General features: G+C 37.3%; 1 protein-coding gene across 1 annotated transcript; it reads right to left on the bottom strand.

The window, feature by feature from the left end:
• Window positions 1–498: 498 nt before the first annotated feature.
• Window positions 499–21,114, bottom strand: rgs9a (regulator of G protein signaling 9a). Its single transcript, XM_071501380.1, has 17 exons — window positions 20,922–21,114; window positions 18,148–18,244; window positions 15,723–15,773; window positions 15,505–15,611; window positions 14,539–14,590; window positions 13,329–13,387; window positions 11,909–11,985; window positions 8,913–8,994; window positions 8,640–8,702; window positions 7,260–7,289; window positions 7,089–7,150; window positions 6,715–6,828; window positions 5,692–5,807; window positions 4,688–4,775; window positions 4,094–4,232; window positions 3,715–3,797; window positions 499–1,291 (listed from the first exon to the last, which is right to left on the bottom strand). The coding sequence occupies exons 1-17, from the start codon at window positions 20,988–20,990 to the stop codon at window positions 1,135–1,137; spliced, it is 1,446 nt and encodes a 481-aa protein (XP_071357481.1). The 5' UTR covers window positions 20,991–21,114; the 3' UTR covers window positions 499–1,134.
• Between the last annotated feature and the right edge of the window lie 706 nt (window positions 21,115–21,820).

Raw genomic sequence — 21,820 nt, 5'->3', positions numbered from 1 at the left:
GGTGTAAAGTCACTGGTGTGGATCCCTCAGCTTTAACAGTTTTGGTGTCCATATTTAAACCTGCAGTGCAGACCTTCTCTCCCATCTGCGTATCTCTTCTCCTCTTTCAGTGCTCTGCAATGAGGAAAAGTCTCAACAATGGTAATTCAAGTTTGTCTGATAGTCACTTTCTTTTTTAGACTAATCCTGGCCTCATTTCTATCTGGAGCACTAGAAAACTTATATTAGATGCTTCCTAGGGTTTTCCATCACAGGCTCCACCCTATTAGTTACTGTGGCCTGATCCTGGTCACTGCGGATGCTCCCCTCTTGAGCTTTGGCAAACCGATCATTGCTGGGCCAGCATGTGGGGCACCAGATTTAAAATTTCAGTGTACTGTGAAATACAGAGAGGTTTACCTGCTGCTAAGAGGCTTAGTCAGTTTTATGTTAACTCATTTGGCAAAGGCTTGAATGTAACAGACATACACACACACATACACAAACAGTAACCTGAAGTCTGCTATAACTTGATCTCATTTATTAAACTCTGGCACACTGTACAAATATCCATATGGAAATTAGATCTCTTTAATTTCAGTTGACTGACGTTGTTGTGCATGTGAATTATAACTGCTTTGATCATTTGCAGCAGTGTACAGATAGTTGAGTAAAAATCAATCTCAGCAGTACATACAACCACAGTTATAATATTTAATACAGAGTGCAGCAACAGAAGCTACAATATTTCCACCTTACACAATAGTGAGATTTGACTGTTACTTCAACTCTTACTTGTATGGAGTAATATGAATGGACAATATAACAAAAAAAAAAAGAAGCAGTTTAATTGGGTCTAGTAAAAATCAGACAAATCACAGACTTGGCTTTGGACAAAGCATCTAATTCATTATGAGTAATAATAATAATAATAATATAATAATAATGTATATTATTTTTAAAAAGCACTGTTTATTGAAATAAAAATGTGATAAAAATGTATCCATAATTTTTATAATGTGACATGGAAAATATGGTATCACTTTCTAAATAACAGGGAAGCTTTTTAGTCTCTGTGTTTTCTCACATTGTATTATTTTCTAAAACACTGAAGAGTAGCTGTTGACACACACACACACACACCACTGTATAGCTCTACTTCTTCCTGTCTATTTTGCTCATCATGGCCTTGACATCGACGGGAGCGGAGGCAGCAGCAGCCTTCACCTTCTCTTCCTCCTCCTGCTGCCAGAGGATGATGGGATGAATGCCTGGGCTTCGGTTGTTAGCGTTTTGTTCCAGCTGGGCTGGACTGGGGTGAAAAGAGAAACATGATAAACTCAAGATGATGGGAAAGCCACATCTACTGTAGCTGTACAGATAGAGTTGTACTGCATAGATAGTTTAGGATTTATTAGTCCACGTTTTAAGATTTATGTATGTCTCTGAGATTTGTGTCTCCTCACCAGTGCAGTAGAGGTGAATGGAATTTCATTTATGATGCTCACATTGTTGAAAGATGACAAATTCAACAGCAACTTTTCTTTCAAGAAACAATTTCCACATTACTCTGGTCATGTGGACCCCATTATACAACCTGCTGTTTTCATGTAACTTGAGTTACTGAGTGGAGGTATTATTTATCTCAAAGCATGAATGAATTAAAACAGAACTATCTTACTTAGGCATCACAGTCACAAGAAAAACGCTAAAGAAAGAAAATTTTCTCACCTTGTTAAACTAGGTGAAACAGAGCCTAATGCAGTGGTCACCCTTACACATGTCCCTGGTGGGCCGGATTAATTCAGTCAAAATGAATATTCTCCCTTAATTCTTATATATCTTTCAATCCATACCAACTTTCATCTCTAAAGCCTTTTTTTGACTTTCTAGATTCAGCCATTTCCTCCTTCATATGGAAAGGGAAATGCCCTCGAATAAGTAAAGTCTATCTTTAAAAACCAAAAGATGCTGGAGGCCTGGCGCTGCCTAATTTTTGTTTGTTCCACTGGGCAGCCAATATACGTTGTATTGTATTTTGGCTTCACTTTTATAATAAAATAGACTGCCCGGCATGGGTGTCTATGGAGTTAAACTCAGCCAAGGGTCTCTCCATCCCTGCCCTACTTGGATCCTCATTCCCTTTACCCTCAAACAAATCAATTGATAATCCTGTCATAGGGCAAACAGTAAGAGTGTGGGCTCAATTCAGAAAACCTCCTGTTCTTTCATCATCTTTTCCAACCTTCTCTTATTGATCCAGTGTTTCAGGAATGGCACAAACAGGGCATCAAGCATCTTAAGGATTTATATATTGATAATATTTTTGCATCTTTTGAACACCTCTCTGAGAAGTTCAGTTCAGTTCAAATTACAGAAGACTCACTTTTTTAGATTTTTACAAATTAGACATTTTCTCCAGTCCCAGACACCAAATTTCTGAAATGCCTGAATCCAGCATTGTTGACACGTTTCTTAGTTCACACCCATCACACAAACACTTGATATCCTTTATCTATGACAAGTTGACCACTATAAGATATGCACCCCTTGATAGAGTTAAAACTGCCTGGGAAAAAGATTTAAATCTGGTTTCGACATATGACATATGGGATTTGATTATGAAACATGTCAATTCAACATCCTTCTGTGCCCAGCACTGTTTGCTACAATTGAAGGTGGTGCACAGGGCCCACATATCCAAATACATATTCTCATATGTATCCAGATGTTAATCCCTGCTGCAGTAAATGTAAAAGAAATTAAGCCTTGCTCATTCATATTTACTGGACATGTCCCAGCCTAGGGAAATAGTGGAGGGAAGTTTTCCAAACTCTTTCCACAGTTCTTAACCTTGAGCTAGTACCTGATTCCCGGATCGCTCTCTTTGGCATTAGTGGAGGAGATTATTTCCATCTGACTCCAAATGAACACTGCTCATTATCGTTTACTTCTCTTTTGGCCAGACGTGCAGTATTGCTTAGATGGAAGAATGACTTCCTGCCCACCCATGCTCAATGGCTTGGGTACGTTATGTCCTGTCTAAGCCTGGAGAAAATCCGCTATTCAATTCATAACTCAATTCATAAAAAGATTCAGAATGTGTGGGGACCTTTCCTTGAACATTTCCAAAATCTCTCTTCCCAATAGTGTCTCATTTTGTCCCTTTTACTTAATCTCATACATGGCCCATTTTCCTCTTTCTCTCCTTTTCTTCTAAGTTAGATAATTTTTAATCACCTTGATATCTGATTACAGATACATTCAGATTACAGATATACATATATAGAGGACTCAGAGTGTACAAGGGGTAGGGGCTTGGGAGGGCTGAAGGGGTTCAAACATACATTGTGCTCCTAATATGTTTACTGTATACAAATGAACAGTTTTGTTACCTTGTTTAAAAACCAATAAAAGATGAGAAAGAAAAAAAAAACAGAACTATCTACATGTTAAGATACGACCAGGGTGTGTAAGATGTGTTATTTTCAACATGTATGAACCAGCCATTTAAACTTAAAAACTTAAAAACATTTCACAGACATGTAAAATAAATGTTTAACATATCAACATTTTTCTAATAAGGACCCCTGTCTCAGCTACTATCTGCTGTACTGTTCCTTTAGTTATAATATGCCTGAATCCGTCATAAAAGTTAGTTTGTACATGAAGGGACGCCAGTGCCTATACAACAGGAAGAAACCAGAATGAAATGAAGTGATTTTAGCCACCAACCTGAAGTTATGAGGCTCCGGATTCAGTGCCTTCTTCTGGATGTCTTTGTACACGGGTGACTTGAGATAACGGAAGAAAGTGTCCTATAGCAATGAAAGCACAGGAGACTGCTTGTGACCTCGGCTTCACTAAACCAGACCCATGGTTTGTGACAGAAATGTACATCTCATTTCTGTCACAAATTCTAATAACACACCTAAAGGAACAATAATCTGGTGACTGCCCTGTAGGATTAGTCCCCTGCCACCCCCAGAATTTTCAATTATTAAATGAATGATTAATTACTTGTTGATCAACTACCCTAACAGATGAGTTACAGTCATTATTAACAACAGGGCTGGAAAAATGAAATTTCCTCTTTAACAGTACACAGACACACCTTCTTCATCAGCAGGAAGACGTGTGTCTGAGCTGCTTCCAGCACGTAGCGGTGAGGATGCTCCAGGCCTTTCACTGTCAGACCCATTGTCCTGCCATCAATGTTGATCCAGCGGGGGGCCCCTGGGGCCAGGAAGGTCCTGAACACACACACACTCCAGATCAATATGATGCTAATGATGCTGAAAGTCAAAAAGTGGTGAGCTGTAGATTTCTAACTCTGGTTAGAAATGCAACAACCATAGATCCTGTATGAAGCTGTTGGTCACACTTCATTGTAAAAACCTGTCTCGGTTGTGTCCACATGTGACCTTTGCTTTCATCCAAAGTTTGAACGAGAACTGAATGTAGTCTGAGCAACAGTAACACACACTCATCATGTGGTGGTGCCTGACATGGTTTGAATGATGGATGAAAACACAAATGTACCAGGACCCCGTCCTGCACTTTGTGGGGATAACACACACAAAAAGAAATCAAACCATAACTCATCAAAATGTGAAAGAGCACTATCAACATACTGTGTGTACACAACACACACACACACACACACACACACACAGACCTGCAGAGAGAGAAATGGTATTTGTCTTACTTGAAGATGGTCTCAGCTTTTGTTGACATGGAAGATGAAGTGCCCCATTTCAGTTCTTCAGCTGCTTCCCAAAAAGCCAAGTTCTCCCCTGGGACATACACACACATACACACACACAGAGCGATTTGTTTGGGCAGGTGTGAAAACAGTAATCACTTTGGTGTCGACCAAAACAATTGAACGAGACCCTTTTGAGGAGGTGGTCTGGGTCTGGTACCAAACGAACTCTGGAGTGGTTCATTTTTACTGTGAAAGAGTTCTGAACTGGATCTGATCGCAGTAGCAAGTGAACCTACACGTCTGAGCTGGACAGTTAGACGTGATGTTAGCATGTCACTGTACATCCACAACATCAGCTCCATCCTCCTCAAACGTCTCACAGCAGTCAAAGAGTCAGAATCTGTACAGCATCATGACGACGTGGTGAAGTGAGTCTGTGTTTAGGTGTTGGACACTATGTAGGTAAACTACCCAGATACACATTAGAGCTGTGAAGAAATGTCATTTCTGACAGAGATCTGATTCACAGGACGTCACAGTCCAGAGTGCAGGACGCTCTTCCTGTGTTTACATTCCTGCTCCAGGTAATCTGACTAAGAAGCGTAGTGAACATTCTCAAGTAGTTTGTAGTGATGCATTTTGGTTCAGTTGAATTTTCTTCTGTGTGAAAACAAACCGAACCATGGGGGAAGTTGTCTTACTGTAATTTTGTTATGCTTCTGTGTAGTATGACATGTTTTTGAAGGAATAATAGTCGCCCTCCAAACAACAGCATTTCTGCATTAACTATCAAAAATAAAGAACTCTGCAGTGTGCACCTCAAACAAGGAAGATGGTTGAGAAATAAAATAAAGACTTGTTCAAATGTGTCTCACAACCCAAAGGAAGAGCATTTTTAGAGAAAGTCACAGAGTGTTTGTGTTTTGAGCTTTTAACACGGCAGGAATCCTCAGTCAGATTTATTACCAGAGATACATGATCCAGACTGAAGTTTGGTAACTTACCGCTGAATTCCTTCTTGAGGAAGATCTTGAAGTCGTCTCGGCCTCGCAGGTCAGTCAGCAGCTCAAACAAGCTGAAGGACCAGCGCTCAACTCGCATCTTAGTGGGGAGATCAACTCTGAACACAAACAGGCATAAACAGGCTTCTGATTTATGTGGCTGTGGCTTTTAAAATGATCCATGTTACAAAGTGCAAACAGTATTGAATACAGCTAAATGATACATTTATTATGCTGAATCAACAGTTTGTCAGAAAAATTCAAATAACTCATGAAATGAAGAAATTAAATACTAATAAGTTATATATGTTGATATTTTGTATCATCTATTCAAATCACTTTCAAATGCTACACATCAAAAAGGTGAAGTAGCTTGTCTTGTCTCCTTGTGTTCTTGTCTTACACCCTGCTGCCCCAGCAGACTGCAGCATAAAAGAGGACAATGGCCACCACTGACTGATAAAACATAAGGTAAAAGAGCTGGCTCAGCCCCTTCCAGTAGATGGCTTCCATGTCCAGCTTACTGTCCAGGTGCACACCTAGGTATTTATAAGTGTGCACTTCCTCACTGTCCTTCCCTCTAACTTTGATGGGCTGAAGGGGCCTAGACCTGCAAAATCTGCTTAGTCTTTGGAGTTGTTCAGAAAGAGGCAGTTCCTGTTGCTTTAGGCCATCGTACTCCCCTTCCTGCCCATTCCTCATACATGCCACAATAGGTCAAGGTGGAGCCAGTGTGAAATGTGAAATCAAGGGGGAGATGGGAAACTGCAACAGTGGTAGTATGTTAATGTTGTATGCAGAAACATTCTTTTCCTCTTTTAATTCACTAACATTTACGATCTTTTAATCTTTCATTTGTTTATGTGTTTAGTTTTTATTTAACTGTAAATAGAGATCTTATGTGTTAATAAACCATTTGGTTGACAGCATTAAAAAGTCCTCTTTGTTTTGGAATGGTTGTTGTTTCTCTACCATTGTTGAGACCAAACCTAAGCCCTTGTACTTTGATCATGAAGCCACCCTCACCTTCTCATGTTGAGAGTCCAGTATTCATCATTGTCTGTTTGCCAGGGGTTGCTGGGTAGACATGGAGCCAGAAACGGGTCGTGGTTTTTGTAGTTTGTGATGTACTTGACCAGTCTGCAGAGACATAACTATCATGAGACCAATGGAATCCACAGAGCCTCAAAGTCAGGCCTAGACTAGACTAGACACTGATAATTACAAGATCTTGTTCTTATAATAATTTTATAATTTTAATAATGAGATCATTTTATTGTGATTGCAAAAATTGCATACTGGAGACAGTTTGCATGGAAGAACAAAATACTGAGCTACAATTATGAGAAAAACATTAAATACATTTTTATTCCAATAAATAAGATACCAGAGGAACTTACGCGCCAAGGGACACGCTAGATTTGACCTTTGACCTCATAATGGCTTGTTGATAAAAGATGTTCTAGAAGAAAAGAGGAACACAAAATGTTGTTTGCAATTGTAAAATTATAATTGTAAGGATCAGTGTGTATATTTTTAAATATTATTACTGATTAAATATTCTGATTTACCTTGCGTCTGTACTCGTCAAAGCTGATTTTCTTAAAGACAAAGAAAAAAGTCATTAAGATCAAGAGCAGGGGATCATTCTGATGCTTTATTCTTATCTATAGAAAGCTGCTTTAAAACAAACAAAAACACACAACTCAACACGACTAAACACGACTCAACACAACTCAACACAACTAAACACGACTAAACATAACTCAACACGACTAAACATGACTCAACACGTCTCAACAGTCCCTCCAGGATAGAGATTATTTGAGCTTGCAAAATTTTTTTGTGATAATTCCAGCAAAATATCAACATTCACTTTATGTTTCTGAAAGACTGAAAATGGACTGACAATGGCCCTGTGCTGCAGTGAGAATGAAAATGGACTTGGCTTTTGTGACACTCAGGTTTTCTATAGGCTGAAATTAGTGTCGAAAAGATTTTGAGTTTCTAAAGTGATGTTTACAAATAATTCTAAAGGAAATTAACCATTGTAAATTAACCATTAAAATAAATATACAGGAGAAATTCAAGGTTGTGCATGAGTAGAAAAGATTTGTGTTGGAAAAAAAAAGTTTCAAATAGTTAATTAATTTACAATCTAAACATCCCCATTTCCTGGCAGGACAGACTGAAGACTATATGGAACATTAATCTGCATGAGGAATGACAATCTGGGCAAGAGACTATATATTGTTTCTTCTCTTTGCTTGTTTTATTACATTACTGTGTGTTCATCAGTGTAAGGAGATCTGTTTGAAAAGAGACAAAGAGGACAAGGAAAAATGCTGTGAATGAAACAGATGCTCTTCTATTCCCACTTTCTTATCATCTTCATCTTGTACATGTGAAGAAAACTGAAAGAAAATGTGTCCTTTGTTGTGACAAAGATGGAGAGGTCAGGTGTTGTTAGGCCTTTTAAGACACAGTAAGCATTTGCCAAACCTCTTGCAAGCACAGTAGATACAGTAGAGGACTCTCAAACTTAATAGAATCAATCCTACAGAGTTCCACTGTTTCTTATTTCACTTTGAACAATCATTGTCTTGTTACCTCACACAGGAATCTGTTTGAAACTTTTGCAGTACTGTGAATTTATGGCCATGACAGTAAAATACTTCAGAGGAGAGTGGTGGTGACAATTATTAGAACTGCATGTGATTCAATGAAAACCTTCTACACTGCTCAACATATATTATCATCCATCACTACTGCAATGTCAACATTTGTCTACCTAATTTTTAAATCAAAAGGAAAAGAGAAGGGAAGAGGAAGGGAGGAGAGGAGTGATAGATAGTGAGCCAGAGAGATTCCTGAGTTTCTGGTCTCTAAGTGGATCTGTCAACCCAAATCTCTTCACAGTGTGTGTGTGTGTGTGTGTACTGACCTTTTACCTCATCTGCGTTAGGATCAATAAGTCGCTCTGGACCACAGTCCATAGCACTGTGAGTGCGGCGCTGGACACATACAGAACAGGTTCATGATGAAGGTACAGTAACATAATCACATTATGATGAAAAAAAATTATAAAAAATTATATATATACACACACACACACACACACACACACACACACACACACACACACACACACATATATATATATATATATATATATATATATATATATATATATGGGTATGTGTGTGATGTGTCCAGACACTGACCGGAGGCCTGTTCACTATCCAGTAAGCTCTCTCCTGGCAGTCGAACACCACACGATCCGGCTTCTTCCTCTCCTTACCAGCCCTGAGACACACACACACACACACACACACACACACACACACACACACACACACACACACACACACACACACACAAACACACACACACACACACACACACGTAAGAAAATGGGAAGGGGGTGTTAAGTGGAAGTAATCTACCAAAACTGTGACTTCACAAATTAGGTAGTTGAACTGAATATGTTAGTCTGGGGGTAGGTTATCTATAGTGTCTAACTTCTCTAGTATATTATATATGTATATATATGTTCAAATAGACATGTTTATGTATGTACTGTATATAAAAAAACGGAGACCCACACAAGACTAAGAGTCATCTGCCCAAGCATTTGGTCCCAGCCTTTAGTATATTAAAGTTTTAAATACTGTTCTGGGTATTGAGCATCAGTTTGGTATTGAATATCAAAAACTGTCAAGTCCCCATCAAACAACTGGTCAGAGTCATAATCTTGATAATCTCGTTTATCACATTAAGATATTAGATATCTCTCTCTCTCTCTCTCTCTCTCTCTCTCCATCTATCTATCTATCTGTCTATCTATCTATCTATCTATCTATCTATCTATCTATCTATCTATCTATCTATCTTTATCTATGTTTTCTCTCACTGCTCTGATCTTCACTTGTCTGAAATAATCGGCTCTCCAGATAACAGTAAGATCCCAAAGGAAACTGAAAATGAGCCTGCACAACACCTGAAATTGTGATTGTTAGCAGATGAAGGCCTGTAAGCACAGGATAAGATCTTTCACTTTTCTTGTGTTTCTCATGTTATTCTCAAACTGGACAGGATTGATTTCTCACATCTTGTTCTGAGATCAATAAAATTTTCCTTTGGGTGAGCACACACATACAGACAGAGATAACACGATCCTCCACACATATTAGCAAATAGTATTGCTTCAGTAACTCCCCCATAACATAACATAACATATGTCTGTACACAACACTGTGGAGATGCCACATGGAGACAAACTGTGAGCGTCAGCTCTCCTGCAGGTTTCTGATGAGAGGGATGATGACATGAACCAGAACCTCGGTGATGTGATCCAGTAAATCACAAATGAAGTAAATCACAAATGAAGTTAAAGAGTTGAACCACAGTTAATATGGGAAATAATTATTCAAGCAAGACACAGTCTAACCACACACACATTGTCCCCTGATATAAACGAATTCCAAATTCAGCTACAAATCAAACGCTATGCTGCAAGTACTGTATCTGTGGCAGGTCAAGTCTTAGGGCTTAACAGAGATGGACAGAGTACTCAACCCCAGTACTTGAGTAAGAGTACAAATACTACCGGTCAAAATTTACTCCGTTACAAGTAAAAGTAGCTCAGTCTAAATGTTACTTGAGTAAGAGTAAAAAAGGTACTGTAAAAGGTACTTAAGTATCCAAAAGTACATGCTTTTAAATTTACTTTAAGTAAAAGTAAGAGTAAGAGTAAGAGTAAACTTCTTATTTTTCACATCAATGAATTACTATATTTTTTTCTAAATGAATTTAAGGACCTTTTAACTCTTGTTTCTGAGAATTAACTCTTTGAAACCACCTGCACTGATGTGCTTGCTTTTAGAACCACAATGTTATATAAAGCCTGCAGAAACACCTATGAGAACAAATACAATGAATGGGATCATAAGAGGACAGCAGATGTTGCAGATGCAGTGTTTATTAACAATCATTAAAACTGTAACCAAATGAACCTGCACCGTCCAACTAACTCTCTATCATTTAGCTAAGTTGGGAACTGGAACCCCCTCAAAGACCAATGTTGTCCCCAGACCACTGGTTGAGAACCACTGCTTTACAAAAAACTATATCTCTGCTTTCAATAACTCAATGTTGAAGTCACTTGACTTTCCAGGAAGGACATGTGCCAGTACAATATAGGAACACAACAAACTCTGTCTCCCCATGTCTGTCTTGTCTGTCTCTGTGCCTGTCTCCCAATGTCTGTCTCCCCATGTCTGTCTTGTCTTGTCTCTTGTCTCTATTATCCGCTTTTACGTAGATCCCAGTGGAGAGCGTGCACTGTGATAGGTTTCATTCTTTGACAAACACAGCTTGTGTCCAATAGTATTTTAGAATTAAAAAAAAAAAAAAAAAAAAGAGCAGACCTGAAAGTAACGAGTACTTTTCAGCCTTCCTAGAAATTTACTCGAGTAAAAGTAAAAATATTTGTCTTGGAAATGTATTCAAGTAAGAGTAATAAGTACCAAAGAAATCTAATACTCAAGTAAAGTATAAATCCTCTGGATATGTACTTAAGTACAGTACTCAAGTAAATTTACTCCGTTACTGTCCACCACTGGGGCTTAAACATACCCTACAGACAAAAAACACTGCTTTGAATAATAATTTGTTTCTAAAACAAGTTCAATGAATCAAAAATCCTTAAAATGACATCTCCTCCCTCTCCCTCATTAAGAAATGCAGAAACTATGAATATGTAAATATGGTATAAGGTTTAATGTTTGCTGCTGAACTGAACAGTCTGCTCTCATTCTCTATGACCTGCAGGTTTGAAGTCTCCACATCACACTCATGTCAGCTGATGCTGTATGTAGGTGTTTAACTGGGATTTAAGGTGAGCACAGAAAAACTTTGCTCCCCCGGCAGGTGAAGGTGAAAACTGAACACCTTTCTGCACAGCAATGCTCAAACATCACTAACATCACAGTCACACAGCCACAACATTATGATGATGAGTTGTCACAAAGTCCTTGATCCTCTGTTACAGCCAGTTATCAATATATATGTGTTATGTTATTATATATATATATATATATATATATATATATATATATATATATATATATATATATGTGTTCACCGTGAACTGTCAAATACTGATCTTCATAGGGAGACAACACCGAGCTTAGTGCCAAGCTGTAATGGTGTCACTTACTTGTACTGTTCAGTGGCCTGCATCACAATGAAGTCCCACTTGTGGTTCAGCCATTCATGTAGGTGGTTGTAATGTGCCTGTTTAAAACACAGTGACAGTCACAATGACAGTCAAAGTTACAGTTAGAGTGACACTGACAGTGACAGTGAAAGTGACAGTCACAATGACTGTAACATTAACAGTAACAGTGACAGAGTCAGTGACAGTGACAGTTACAATGACAGTCACAGTGACAGTCACAGTGACAGTCATAGTCACAATGAGAGTCACAGTGACAGTCACAGTCACAGTCACAATGACAGTCACAGCCAAAATGACAGTCACAATGACAATGAGTCCCAGTCCCAGTCCCAGTCCCAGTCCCAGTCCCAGTCCCAGTCACAGTCACAATGACAATGACAAAGACAATGACAATGACAGTCACAGTCATAATGACAGTCACAGTCACAGTCACAATGACAATGACAATGACAGTCACAGTCATAATGACAGTCATAGTCACAGTCACAATGACAATGACAGTCACAGTCATAATGACAACCACACTCACAGTCACAGTCTTGTGGGATATGAAATAGGCAATAAAAACACTACAGGAGAGACACTAATGACTGACTTCCAGTCAAAACAATTAACATTTACTCCAATTAGGGTTTATGTTCAGTTATAATGACACATTGTGGTAAATGCTATAATGTGAAACATTTAAAGCTGAAGAGGCTGTTCTTATTGCAACACACATTAAAGAATCAGTCCACCACTTTTATACATGAAGATAGTTTCCTCATCATGAAGCACACTGCTCGGTGTGTGTAAACAGTTGTTCAGTGTATTCTGTGGTTCTGGAGGAGCTTTGTTAAATCAGAGGAAACTTGCATGTTTTGAGTTTCAGTGGTTTAAGAAGTTTATATAGCTCCATACAGCCATGTCTCCAGAAATATGCTTTCATATATATAATGTGTATATATACACATTAATGTATTATGTATTAATGTATATTAATGTAAACATGCTATATATATATATATATATATATATATATATATATATATATATATATATATATATATCGATAGATAGATAGATATATAAAGAATATATATATAGATATATAAAAAGAATATAAACACTTCTATCCCAGGTAACACAAAAGAAGACTTACAGGTTTTTAAAAAGTTCACAATCAAGTTTTTCAAGCATAAACAGAGCTGTGAGGAAATCAGTGCTCAGTAAGTCAGCAACAGGTAAAATATCCATTTCTACAAACAGCAACTTTGATCTACAGCCTATTTGGGTCCAGACTCGGTGTGTGTCAGGTCTCCATCACTGTCAGGACCTTTAGCATTATATAAAATGAAAGCAGCAGATTTTCCACACACTTGGAAACATACACACACATTTTCTCTACTTGTACACATACCTGTTCATAGGGCTCTAACATGCCTTTCTTGCGGATGTTCCTCTTTGCCAGGTAAATGGCTGCAATCACAACAAAACAAATTTACTGGGTGGAAAATAGAAAGTACATTTACTCATGTATTGTACTTAAGTCCAATACATTTTAGACGGAAATATTGTGCTTTATATGCCACCAATTGCTTATTTAACAGTTTTAGTTAGTAGTTAGTTTTAAGATGAAGATTTTACACAGTGAATAATATAACAAGCTTTTAAAATACCTCTAACTTCTCACTAACAGCAGTGTTTGGGTCACAGGATCACATTCAGATGGTTGTGAGTTGTTAACAGCTCCACCAAATAGTGATTTTCCCTCTAAACTTCTTAAATATTTTAATTTCAGTAAATGTTCAGATGATCCAACTCTCACCAAAACTCAGAGAAAAACTCTAAAAAGAGCTTTGTTTTTTCTGCTTTCATCTCCCATAATCATGTGACGACCCCTCAGGTTTATCTGGTGGCCCCTGTAGGTAAACCTGTATACAAACTAGCTCCATCTGCAGCAGCTACAACTTTAACTACATTTTGCTGCTAATACTTATGTACTTTTACTTCAATAGGATTTCTCATGCAACACTTTTACTTGTAATGTAGCATTTTTACTTTGTTGTATTTATACTTTTACTCAAGTAAAGGATAAGAATACTTCTTCCTACACTGTTGGTTTGCAAACATCACCTTCACCAAGGAGATTTTCACCTTCTGTTTGTCAGCAGGATCACATAAAAAGTACAGAACTTATTTGCCAGGGCCCATGACCCCAGGGTCAATGATTTTGATTTTGATTTTTTTTTTCTCTGAAGTCTGGTGTATATTGTTTGGTGGAGGTCTCCAAAAATCTGCATTATTTATTTAGTTATTATTTGTTTAGTTACCACTCCTTAGGAAATCTGACATGCTGTGTGTAGTGCCCTCTGAAACTATCAAACATTGCATGAGGCGCCCCATTCGTACTTGAGCTAAAGAAAGTGAGTGCTTTGCATTTATGCTTCCCATGGGATTTGAACAAAAACAGTAAGTCCCTACTTCTAAAATAATGCAAGTTGTTCTTAACCATGTGCCTGTGAATTCACCACTCAGAACCGGGATTTAAGTGGCATCTCTGATTCAAGAGTTTTCAGGTTACATTGTAAGAGCCACTGAAGCTCCTAATGTTTCTGTTTTGTACCCACCATAGTCCAAGTCTTCTGCAAACCATGTCTGTGTCGGCCAAAAGTAAGGGGTCTGAAAAGGTTGCAATTTGAAACAGTGTTGTTGATGTTCTTTCAGTGCATAAACATAAACAAACATCAACAATAAACAACACAATAAACAAAAAACATGAACAGCAGTAGCTATAACCAACCCCTGTCTATAATAACTACTAATAAACTGCAACAGTAAATATGTTTTTAAAACCACCACATTATATTTTCTGTTAACATAATTAGGGAACATGGCAAGTGATTCTGTTTATTCACTCACTGCATGTGGATAAAGTTAGAGCATGATAGTAATTTTGGTTTAAAACTGAATAAATCATTAGTGACTTGAAGCAACTGAACCAACGTACGTCTGTTACCTAAATTTTACACTATTTATGTCTGTGATTGTTGTAATTACTTGTTAATCTATTTAATATTCAACACTATGACACTCCGTACAGACAGCTGTTGAGACAGTTCCTAATTTGTCCCATAGATAGATAGAAAGATAGATATGCAATATACAGCAAATATCTCCACTCCATGGTTTGACAATAATTCCTTAGTCTAAAACTGGGTGACCATTTATTAATGCCAAAAGTTAAAATATAACTTATAGTAAAGTCACAAAAGAATCCCATGAAATAGTTTTTAATGTCAAAATCCACTATCCAGCTACACTTGCATCCTGAGTGGTTACCTCATCAAATTTCATCAAACATATTACAAGTATTATTCTAAGAAAAGTAAGATAATTTCAAATAAGGTGTAACCATCCCACAGTGTGGAAATCGATGCAGGAATCAATGATCTGATCATTCTGTTGGGCACTTTAATACAGTCAGAGAGTCTTTAATCTTTAATGAAGTGAAATTCTGAAGTCCAGATTCTCACAGGGAGTGAGGACAAAGTGTGAAGTTGATGACCAAAGAGGGAGCGAGGATTGAGTTTTACCTGGAAGCGGTAGAGACTGGTGTCATTGCACATGACCAGCTTCTTGTGGTTCTGCAGGGGATAGATGTAGCCATAGGCCACTAGCATGGTGCCGAAGACATGAGCCTCTGGAACAACACACACAGGAGGCAGCAGAGGACAAGGAAATGACTGAGATGAAGCAGTTGTCATGATGTTATGATGTCAAGTCTTTGATTTTCATAGTTTACAGACCATACCTTCCGCTGGAGTTTTCATCTTGTTGGCAATCCATTCAATTATGTCCTGACCTGTGTGGAAACACAGAGAAGAGCTGAACTACTGCACAGACTGGATTGATGAAAATCAGTTTTCAATCAATAAAAATAAAAAAAATGCTGAGTGCATCTGTTGGGTCTTAACACACTTGAGACCATATCATACTTTTCATTCATTTTATTCAAAACAGTCTCAACTTCCTGCTATTCCTGAAACTATTTTTACTTGACACATTTCTGAAATCAAACTGATTAAAAATCATTGTTGTTCTTCCTTTAAAAGTGTAGTGTCACTGTATATGGATTCATAAATTAAAGAGCCTTACTGTGTTTAACTATAGGTTATAATAAGTTGATCAATTAATAAAAGCTTTTACTCTGTTTAATAATGTGCCTCATGATTATATTCCTTCCATTTCACAATACATTGTTCTCAGTTCACATTTCTTTATCACTGTAACTTAAAGATGTGCTTTGTGCTAAATGCTAATGTCAGCACTCTCACAATGAAAACATGCACATGTTTAGCAGCTATAACCATCGTTACTATATGAGTTTAGCATGCTAGGTAAACAACTAACAAGTGCTAATTCTCACTAGAGACGAAGCTGAAAGGAATGTTGTTAGTTTTTGGTCATGAACCACATCATATCAAATTTCGTGACATCTAAGAGATTTTGATATATTTCAGTCTGACTGAAAAATGAAAGAGCTGGATGCCAACCAAAAAACAGTTAGTGAACTGTCACAACATGATGTTTTGTGATGATGGGGGAATTTAGAATGAGTGTTATAATTTTATGCCAAGTCATTATTCAAATAATCCAGAAGCAGAGTTTGAATAGCAGAACAGCCATATTGCAACAACTACACATTGGTGATGTAGTTTGTGATTACTGTGCTAACTACTTTGTGTTTGGCAAAGCTGAAAGACAGCAAGTTGGAAAAAAACATTTTTTGGACAAAAGGGAAGTTTACATGTGATATTATTTTTATTTGTCGTTTAATCTGATCGTTTAAAAGCAAAGTGATGATGGAGGAAAGGATAACAGGCAACAGCAGCAGGAGGAGCCACAACAATACAACTAAAGGATAACTAAAGGTGACAGTCATTTCAGCTGAATCACACTGCTGTTACTCACAGCAGGAGGTGCTTACACAGAATTTAGACCACCTCACTTGGTGACGTGGTGGGTTTGGCCCATGTATCTGTACTGACCTTTCCCTCCCTGGTCTTAGACCAGATTAAAAAGCCACTTTGGCTCTTAAAGCACAGTCCAGATCTCATCCAATTGTGTGTTACCTTATTTAGCCTATGTTAGCTGCTTAGACAGTCAAGGCAACCTCTCACAGTCTGTTCTAAATATGCTGTGACAGACCGTTGTCTTTGCTGTCAAGAGAATTTATGGTGATTATGTTTTTACAGGGACTTAGAAGTCCAGAAATATTAATTAACGAATTAACGAATCAAGGCTTTATTAGTAAACAGTGCAATTCAATCAGAGCCATGGAGAGAAGAGCAGAATTGGAAGTTTTTTTTTCTTTTCCTGTTTAGCCTGTTATAGTATTGATCTTTGCAGCATTTTTAATCATCTGGAGATACAAGCAACCTTTGTAGCAAATAAAGCTCAATAAACAAATTACAATGATCAATATGTGTGGAAATAAAAATAAGATAAGATTAAATCTTACTTGATATCTTAGATATTTTGATAAAAACAGCAACACAAATTTTAAGCCATACATACAAACATAACACACCTTACAAAGTTGCAGTCAACTACACATTGATACATTCAGCAGTCACAGGGCAACACCTAATAAACCTAATGTGAAAACAAATTCTCTGTGGGTGTGTCACTACATAGTGAAACTGATATAAAGATATCTGCCATATTATACCATCATACTGAAATTGACCACAGTTTAGCTTGGGGGAAATTATGGCATTTAATTTTAAATTCATACATTTGCAGCATCAAATTATTAGAAGTATTTATGCTGGTCCTGTTATGTATCAAACTGACACAGTGACGTTAACAGGATGGCTGCTGCTCCCTAGTTTATTAACTAATGTCAAAGATAAACTGTCCACTCAAACACTGGGGTAAAGTTTGGTGTGTGTCAGTGTGTATATCTATGTCTGTGTGTGTGGCCTTGCTTGTCTATGTTTGTGGGCTCCAAAAAAATCAATACTTGTGGGGTCTGACAGCTTTGTGGGGACCACTATGAAGGACCCCACAAGTTTGAATTGTTGATTTAAGACTTGATGTTAAGGGTTAGGTGTTCATTTATGATGGTTAAGGTTAGGTTTATGCATTATGTCAACGACAGGTCCCCTCAAATGTAGGAAGACAAAGATGTGTGTGTGTGTGTGTGTGTGCGTGTGTGTGTGTTCCAGTCTCACCAGAAATAACATGTGGGATGGTAGTGACATTGAGTTTCTGCTCTGAGCCTTTCACTCCACTTTTTGGGTCCTGCATCTCCACCACGATGGCCTCCAGCTATGAACCAAACAATATTGAGAATATTCAGAAACACTGTTATAATCACTGTCGCATATATCCAGTTCAGAAATCCATGTTCCAGTCACAGGCACCAGCTACAACATGAGCAGTGGTACATGTACCATGTATACCAGCTTCTTTTGTTATCACAAACATTATTCCACTGAGCAACACCAGTAAATTGGGAGGACATTTAGAAATTTAAATCAGAGATTGTGTCATTTAAAATGTGTTTGAGACTGAAGATTTTTATATTTTCCAAGTAATTTTTACAGTTCTATGTTATACCAGGGCCATTTGAACTGGAACCCACTGTTCATATAAAAAGTGGAAACCTTGTTAATCTTGTCCAGAGATGTATGAGACAGATTGTCAAGTGGAGTATTTGATTACGTTCAAATATCTTTAAATGCATGATTAAAATTACATGATGTCATTGCTAAGTCTATCCATCTAGCATGCCTGAGCAATCAGGAATCAGTATATAACCCTTCAAAGGGCCAATGGGCAGTGTAGTGCACTTAGCAGCTCCATTACTAGCCCATGGAGAACCCAGAGAAACCACTCAGTACTATACATGTCCCCAGGTTATCTGTGTGTCAGTGAGGGTAATTAGATTAGACAAATGTTTGTTTTGGAATACACACAATTTAAAGATGACATTTTAGCACAGAAATCTACTACAATACAGGGCCTTAGTATTTTTTTTAAAAACAGGAACTTCTTTAAGGTCATTATGATGTAAGTAGCTTTTGAGATTTAGCCCTGAAATTACCACAACATTGCCACAGGGTAAACATGGGGTATTTGGGCCCCCTGGAGTTCTGTGGCTGCTGGGCAGCTCAAGAAATATTAGACAACAAGGTTTGGCCATCATTATACAGTAACTGTTTCTCTTATGAATAATGTTCATAATTAAATCATTTTTGCAGTAATAAGATACTGTACAACATGATACTGTCTTTCTTCTTGTCTGTTTTCTTCAACTTATTAGGCAGTGACTGCAGGTGTGAGAGAGGAGTTGAGGGCAAACATTTATTCTTTACACAGCTGTAATGTCACACTACTTTGCTGTTTGGCTCTGAATGATGCCAATGAATATAAGTTGCTAATACTGAAAACTTGCACATGAATGACTGGGTTGTACCTCATCAGGAAGCAGGGACACTGTGATGATTACAGTCACATGTACTCTGGGTACTTGGACTTTACTTGAGTATGTTAAGTGTGTGCAACTTTAAATTTCACTACATTTCAGACAGAAATATTTAACTTGTTACTCTGCTCAGTGATAAAAATCCATAATAATATGCTGCAAATGCATGCATTACAAATTGTTTTACACTGATACTTAACTCACTCATTGCTGACAATATTTCTGTATTTTTATTTGAGAAACATTTTGAATGCAAGGCCTTTTCTTGTAATGAAGACATTTTATATTGTGATTTTGCTACTTTTACTTCAGTAAAACCTTTGTTTTTTCCATCACTGCAAGGCAGTCATGGCACATGATTTTTAATTTATACCTTCTGTCTCTGTGCAGTTTTTAATACGTGAGTGGCACACTGAGCACTGTGACAAGTGTCTCTGAAATTAATAAATATAAGTATACTGTAAGTTTTCATAAATGCATTCTTTGCAATATTATAAATCTAAGCCTTTTCTAAACTTCTGGACTATGATGCCTTATTCTTTGTTAAATAAATAAATAACTGACATGTTACCCTGAGCACCTATCTCATTAATGTTATACTTTACAAAAACAAGAAAAATGTCCAACTACATATAAACTTACATACAGCACAGACATACAGAAGCATTAATGTCTGCTGCAAAACAGTCATACTGTATGTTTATGTTTATACATACAATAGTATACATTCAAGAATATATAGAGATTGCACAAAATAAGAGCAACACATGACAATGTAATGCAATGACATGTATTTCAGTACGGAGGCCATAATAAGTTCAGCACACTGTGATTTTTACACTTTTGTAAGTAACAGATTTTAGTTGTTTATTGTACACAAAATTTGCAATGTTTTGTATTTGTCTGCTTTTCCTGTGGAATGTAATCACATAGCCTTTATGTTTTTTCTGTTAGTGATTCTGCCTTTTGACTTAATGTGTCAGTGAGCTCAAAGTTAATATCTTCTTCTGAGGAGCACACCAGGTGAAGTCAGGTTTTTCTGCTGAACTGTACAGTATATTTCGGCAGCAGAGCAGCAAGGCTAATTGGCTTTAAGGTGGAATTAGAGATGATCTTTAACAATCCTCTGTTCTTTTGCTGGCAAACAAATAATGTGTAAATCTCATACAAGTACACGTTTATCTGATGAGATCCTACATGTATCAGGAAAAAGTAAAAAATAAGTCTATTTCGGAAAATAATAATTAGAAAAAACTTAAAAGTTAAAAACACAGAAGGAAATGGGTTTTTTTTCCAAACCTAAATGTCAGAGTACTCCAGAAATGTAACATCTAATTTAAGTCTACAATAACTTTAATAATAGAAATGTCTGTAATGTAAGTAATAACCAGTTGTTCATACTCTAAAATACACTAGATTAAGGATTATCAATATATATTACGAATAAAGTACCAACATCTTATACAGAGCTAGAGTTCTAATTAAAACCTGAATGATAATAATAATGATGCCACCCACCTTTTTGAGGCAGTGCATATGAGGCCGGAAATGTTGCCCCCGGTCAGGACGGACTGTTCTTATTGTCATATTTGCAGACAGATGAAAACCAAATCAGATGCAAAAAAAAAAAAAATCCTGGTGTGAGATATTCCAGTTAATATGTGTATAGTTGTTGACAGAGAATTATGTGTAGATGTCGACACACTTCTCCTGTGTGGGGATTGTAAGACGGGATGGGAAGGATGGATTTATCCACCAATCAGCTGTAGGAAACTTCTGCTCTTATCCCCCAGCAATTACAGAGAAAAGCCTGTCTGGGTGGTTCTTAAATTAACTTCTGTGAAGAGAGAGTCATGATAGACCCAGTGTCAGAGCTGGAACATCTAGTTTAGTTGGCTTTGTACAGAAGCTGGAGTGTGTCACAATCACCAAAGACTTAATTAAATGATATATTAGAATACAATAAACTAATTTACTGTTATGGTGCATTTAAGTGATGCAACATAAAAAGGCAAGTGGGTAATACAATAACCTGGCTGGCTATTTCTTGGCTGGATGCAGTGGAGGTTACACGACCTTAAAACCTCAATGTGCCATTTTTATATTTCAGTTTTTGTGTGGATTAAACAAAATAAATATACAGTAATCAGTAATGTGATACTTAGTGAGCTTCAGAGATGCTGGTAAGTGGATATTCTTACCTTTGGTCAGGCTACCTGTTTACGTGTTTATGTTAAGCTAAACCAACTGGCTGCTGCACAAGCATCATATTTACTGTCTCAACATGAGAGTGATATCAATGACCTCATCTAACTCTCAGCAGGAAAAAGAATAGCCTCACCTATTTCCTGAAATGTGAAGCTATTCCTTTATTAATTTCTTAATTTTCCTATTATGTCTTATTATGAGAAAAATGT

Source organism: Trachinotus anak, unplaced genomic scaffold, assembly GCF_046630095.1.
Source record: "Trachinotus anak isolate AG129_WGS33_773 ecotype Australia unplaced genomic scaffold, CSIRO_AGI_Tana_v1 ptg000017l, whole genome shotgun sequence".
In the NCBI taxonomy this organism is placed as follows: domain Eukaryota; kingdom Metazoa; phylum Chordata; class Actinopteri; order Carangiformes; family Carangidae; genus Trachinotus; species Trachinotus anak.
The sequence above is the reverse complement of the archived record's forward strand: the minus strand, read 5'-3'. Positions and strand labels throughout refer to the sequence as shown.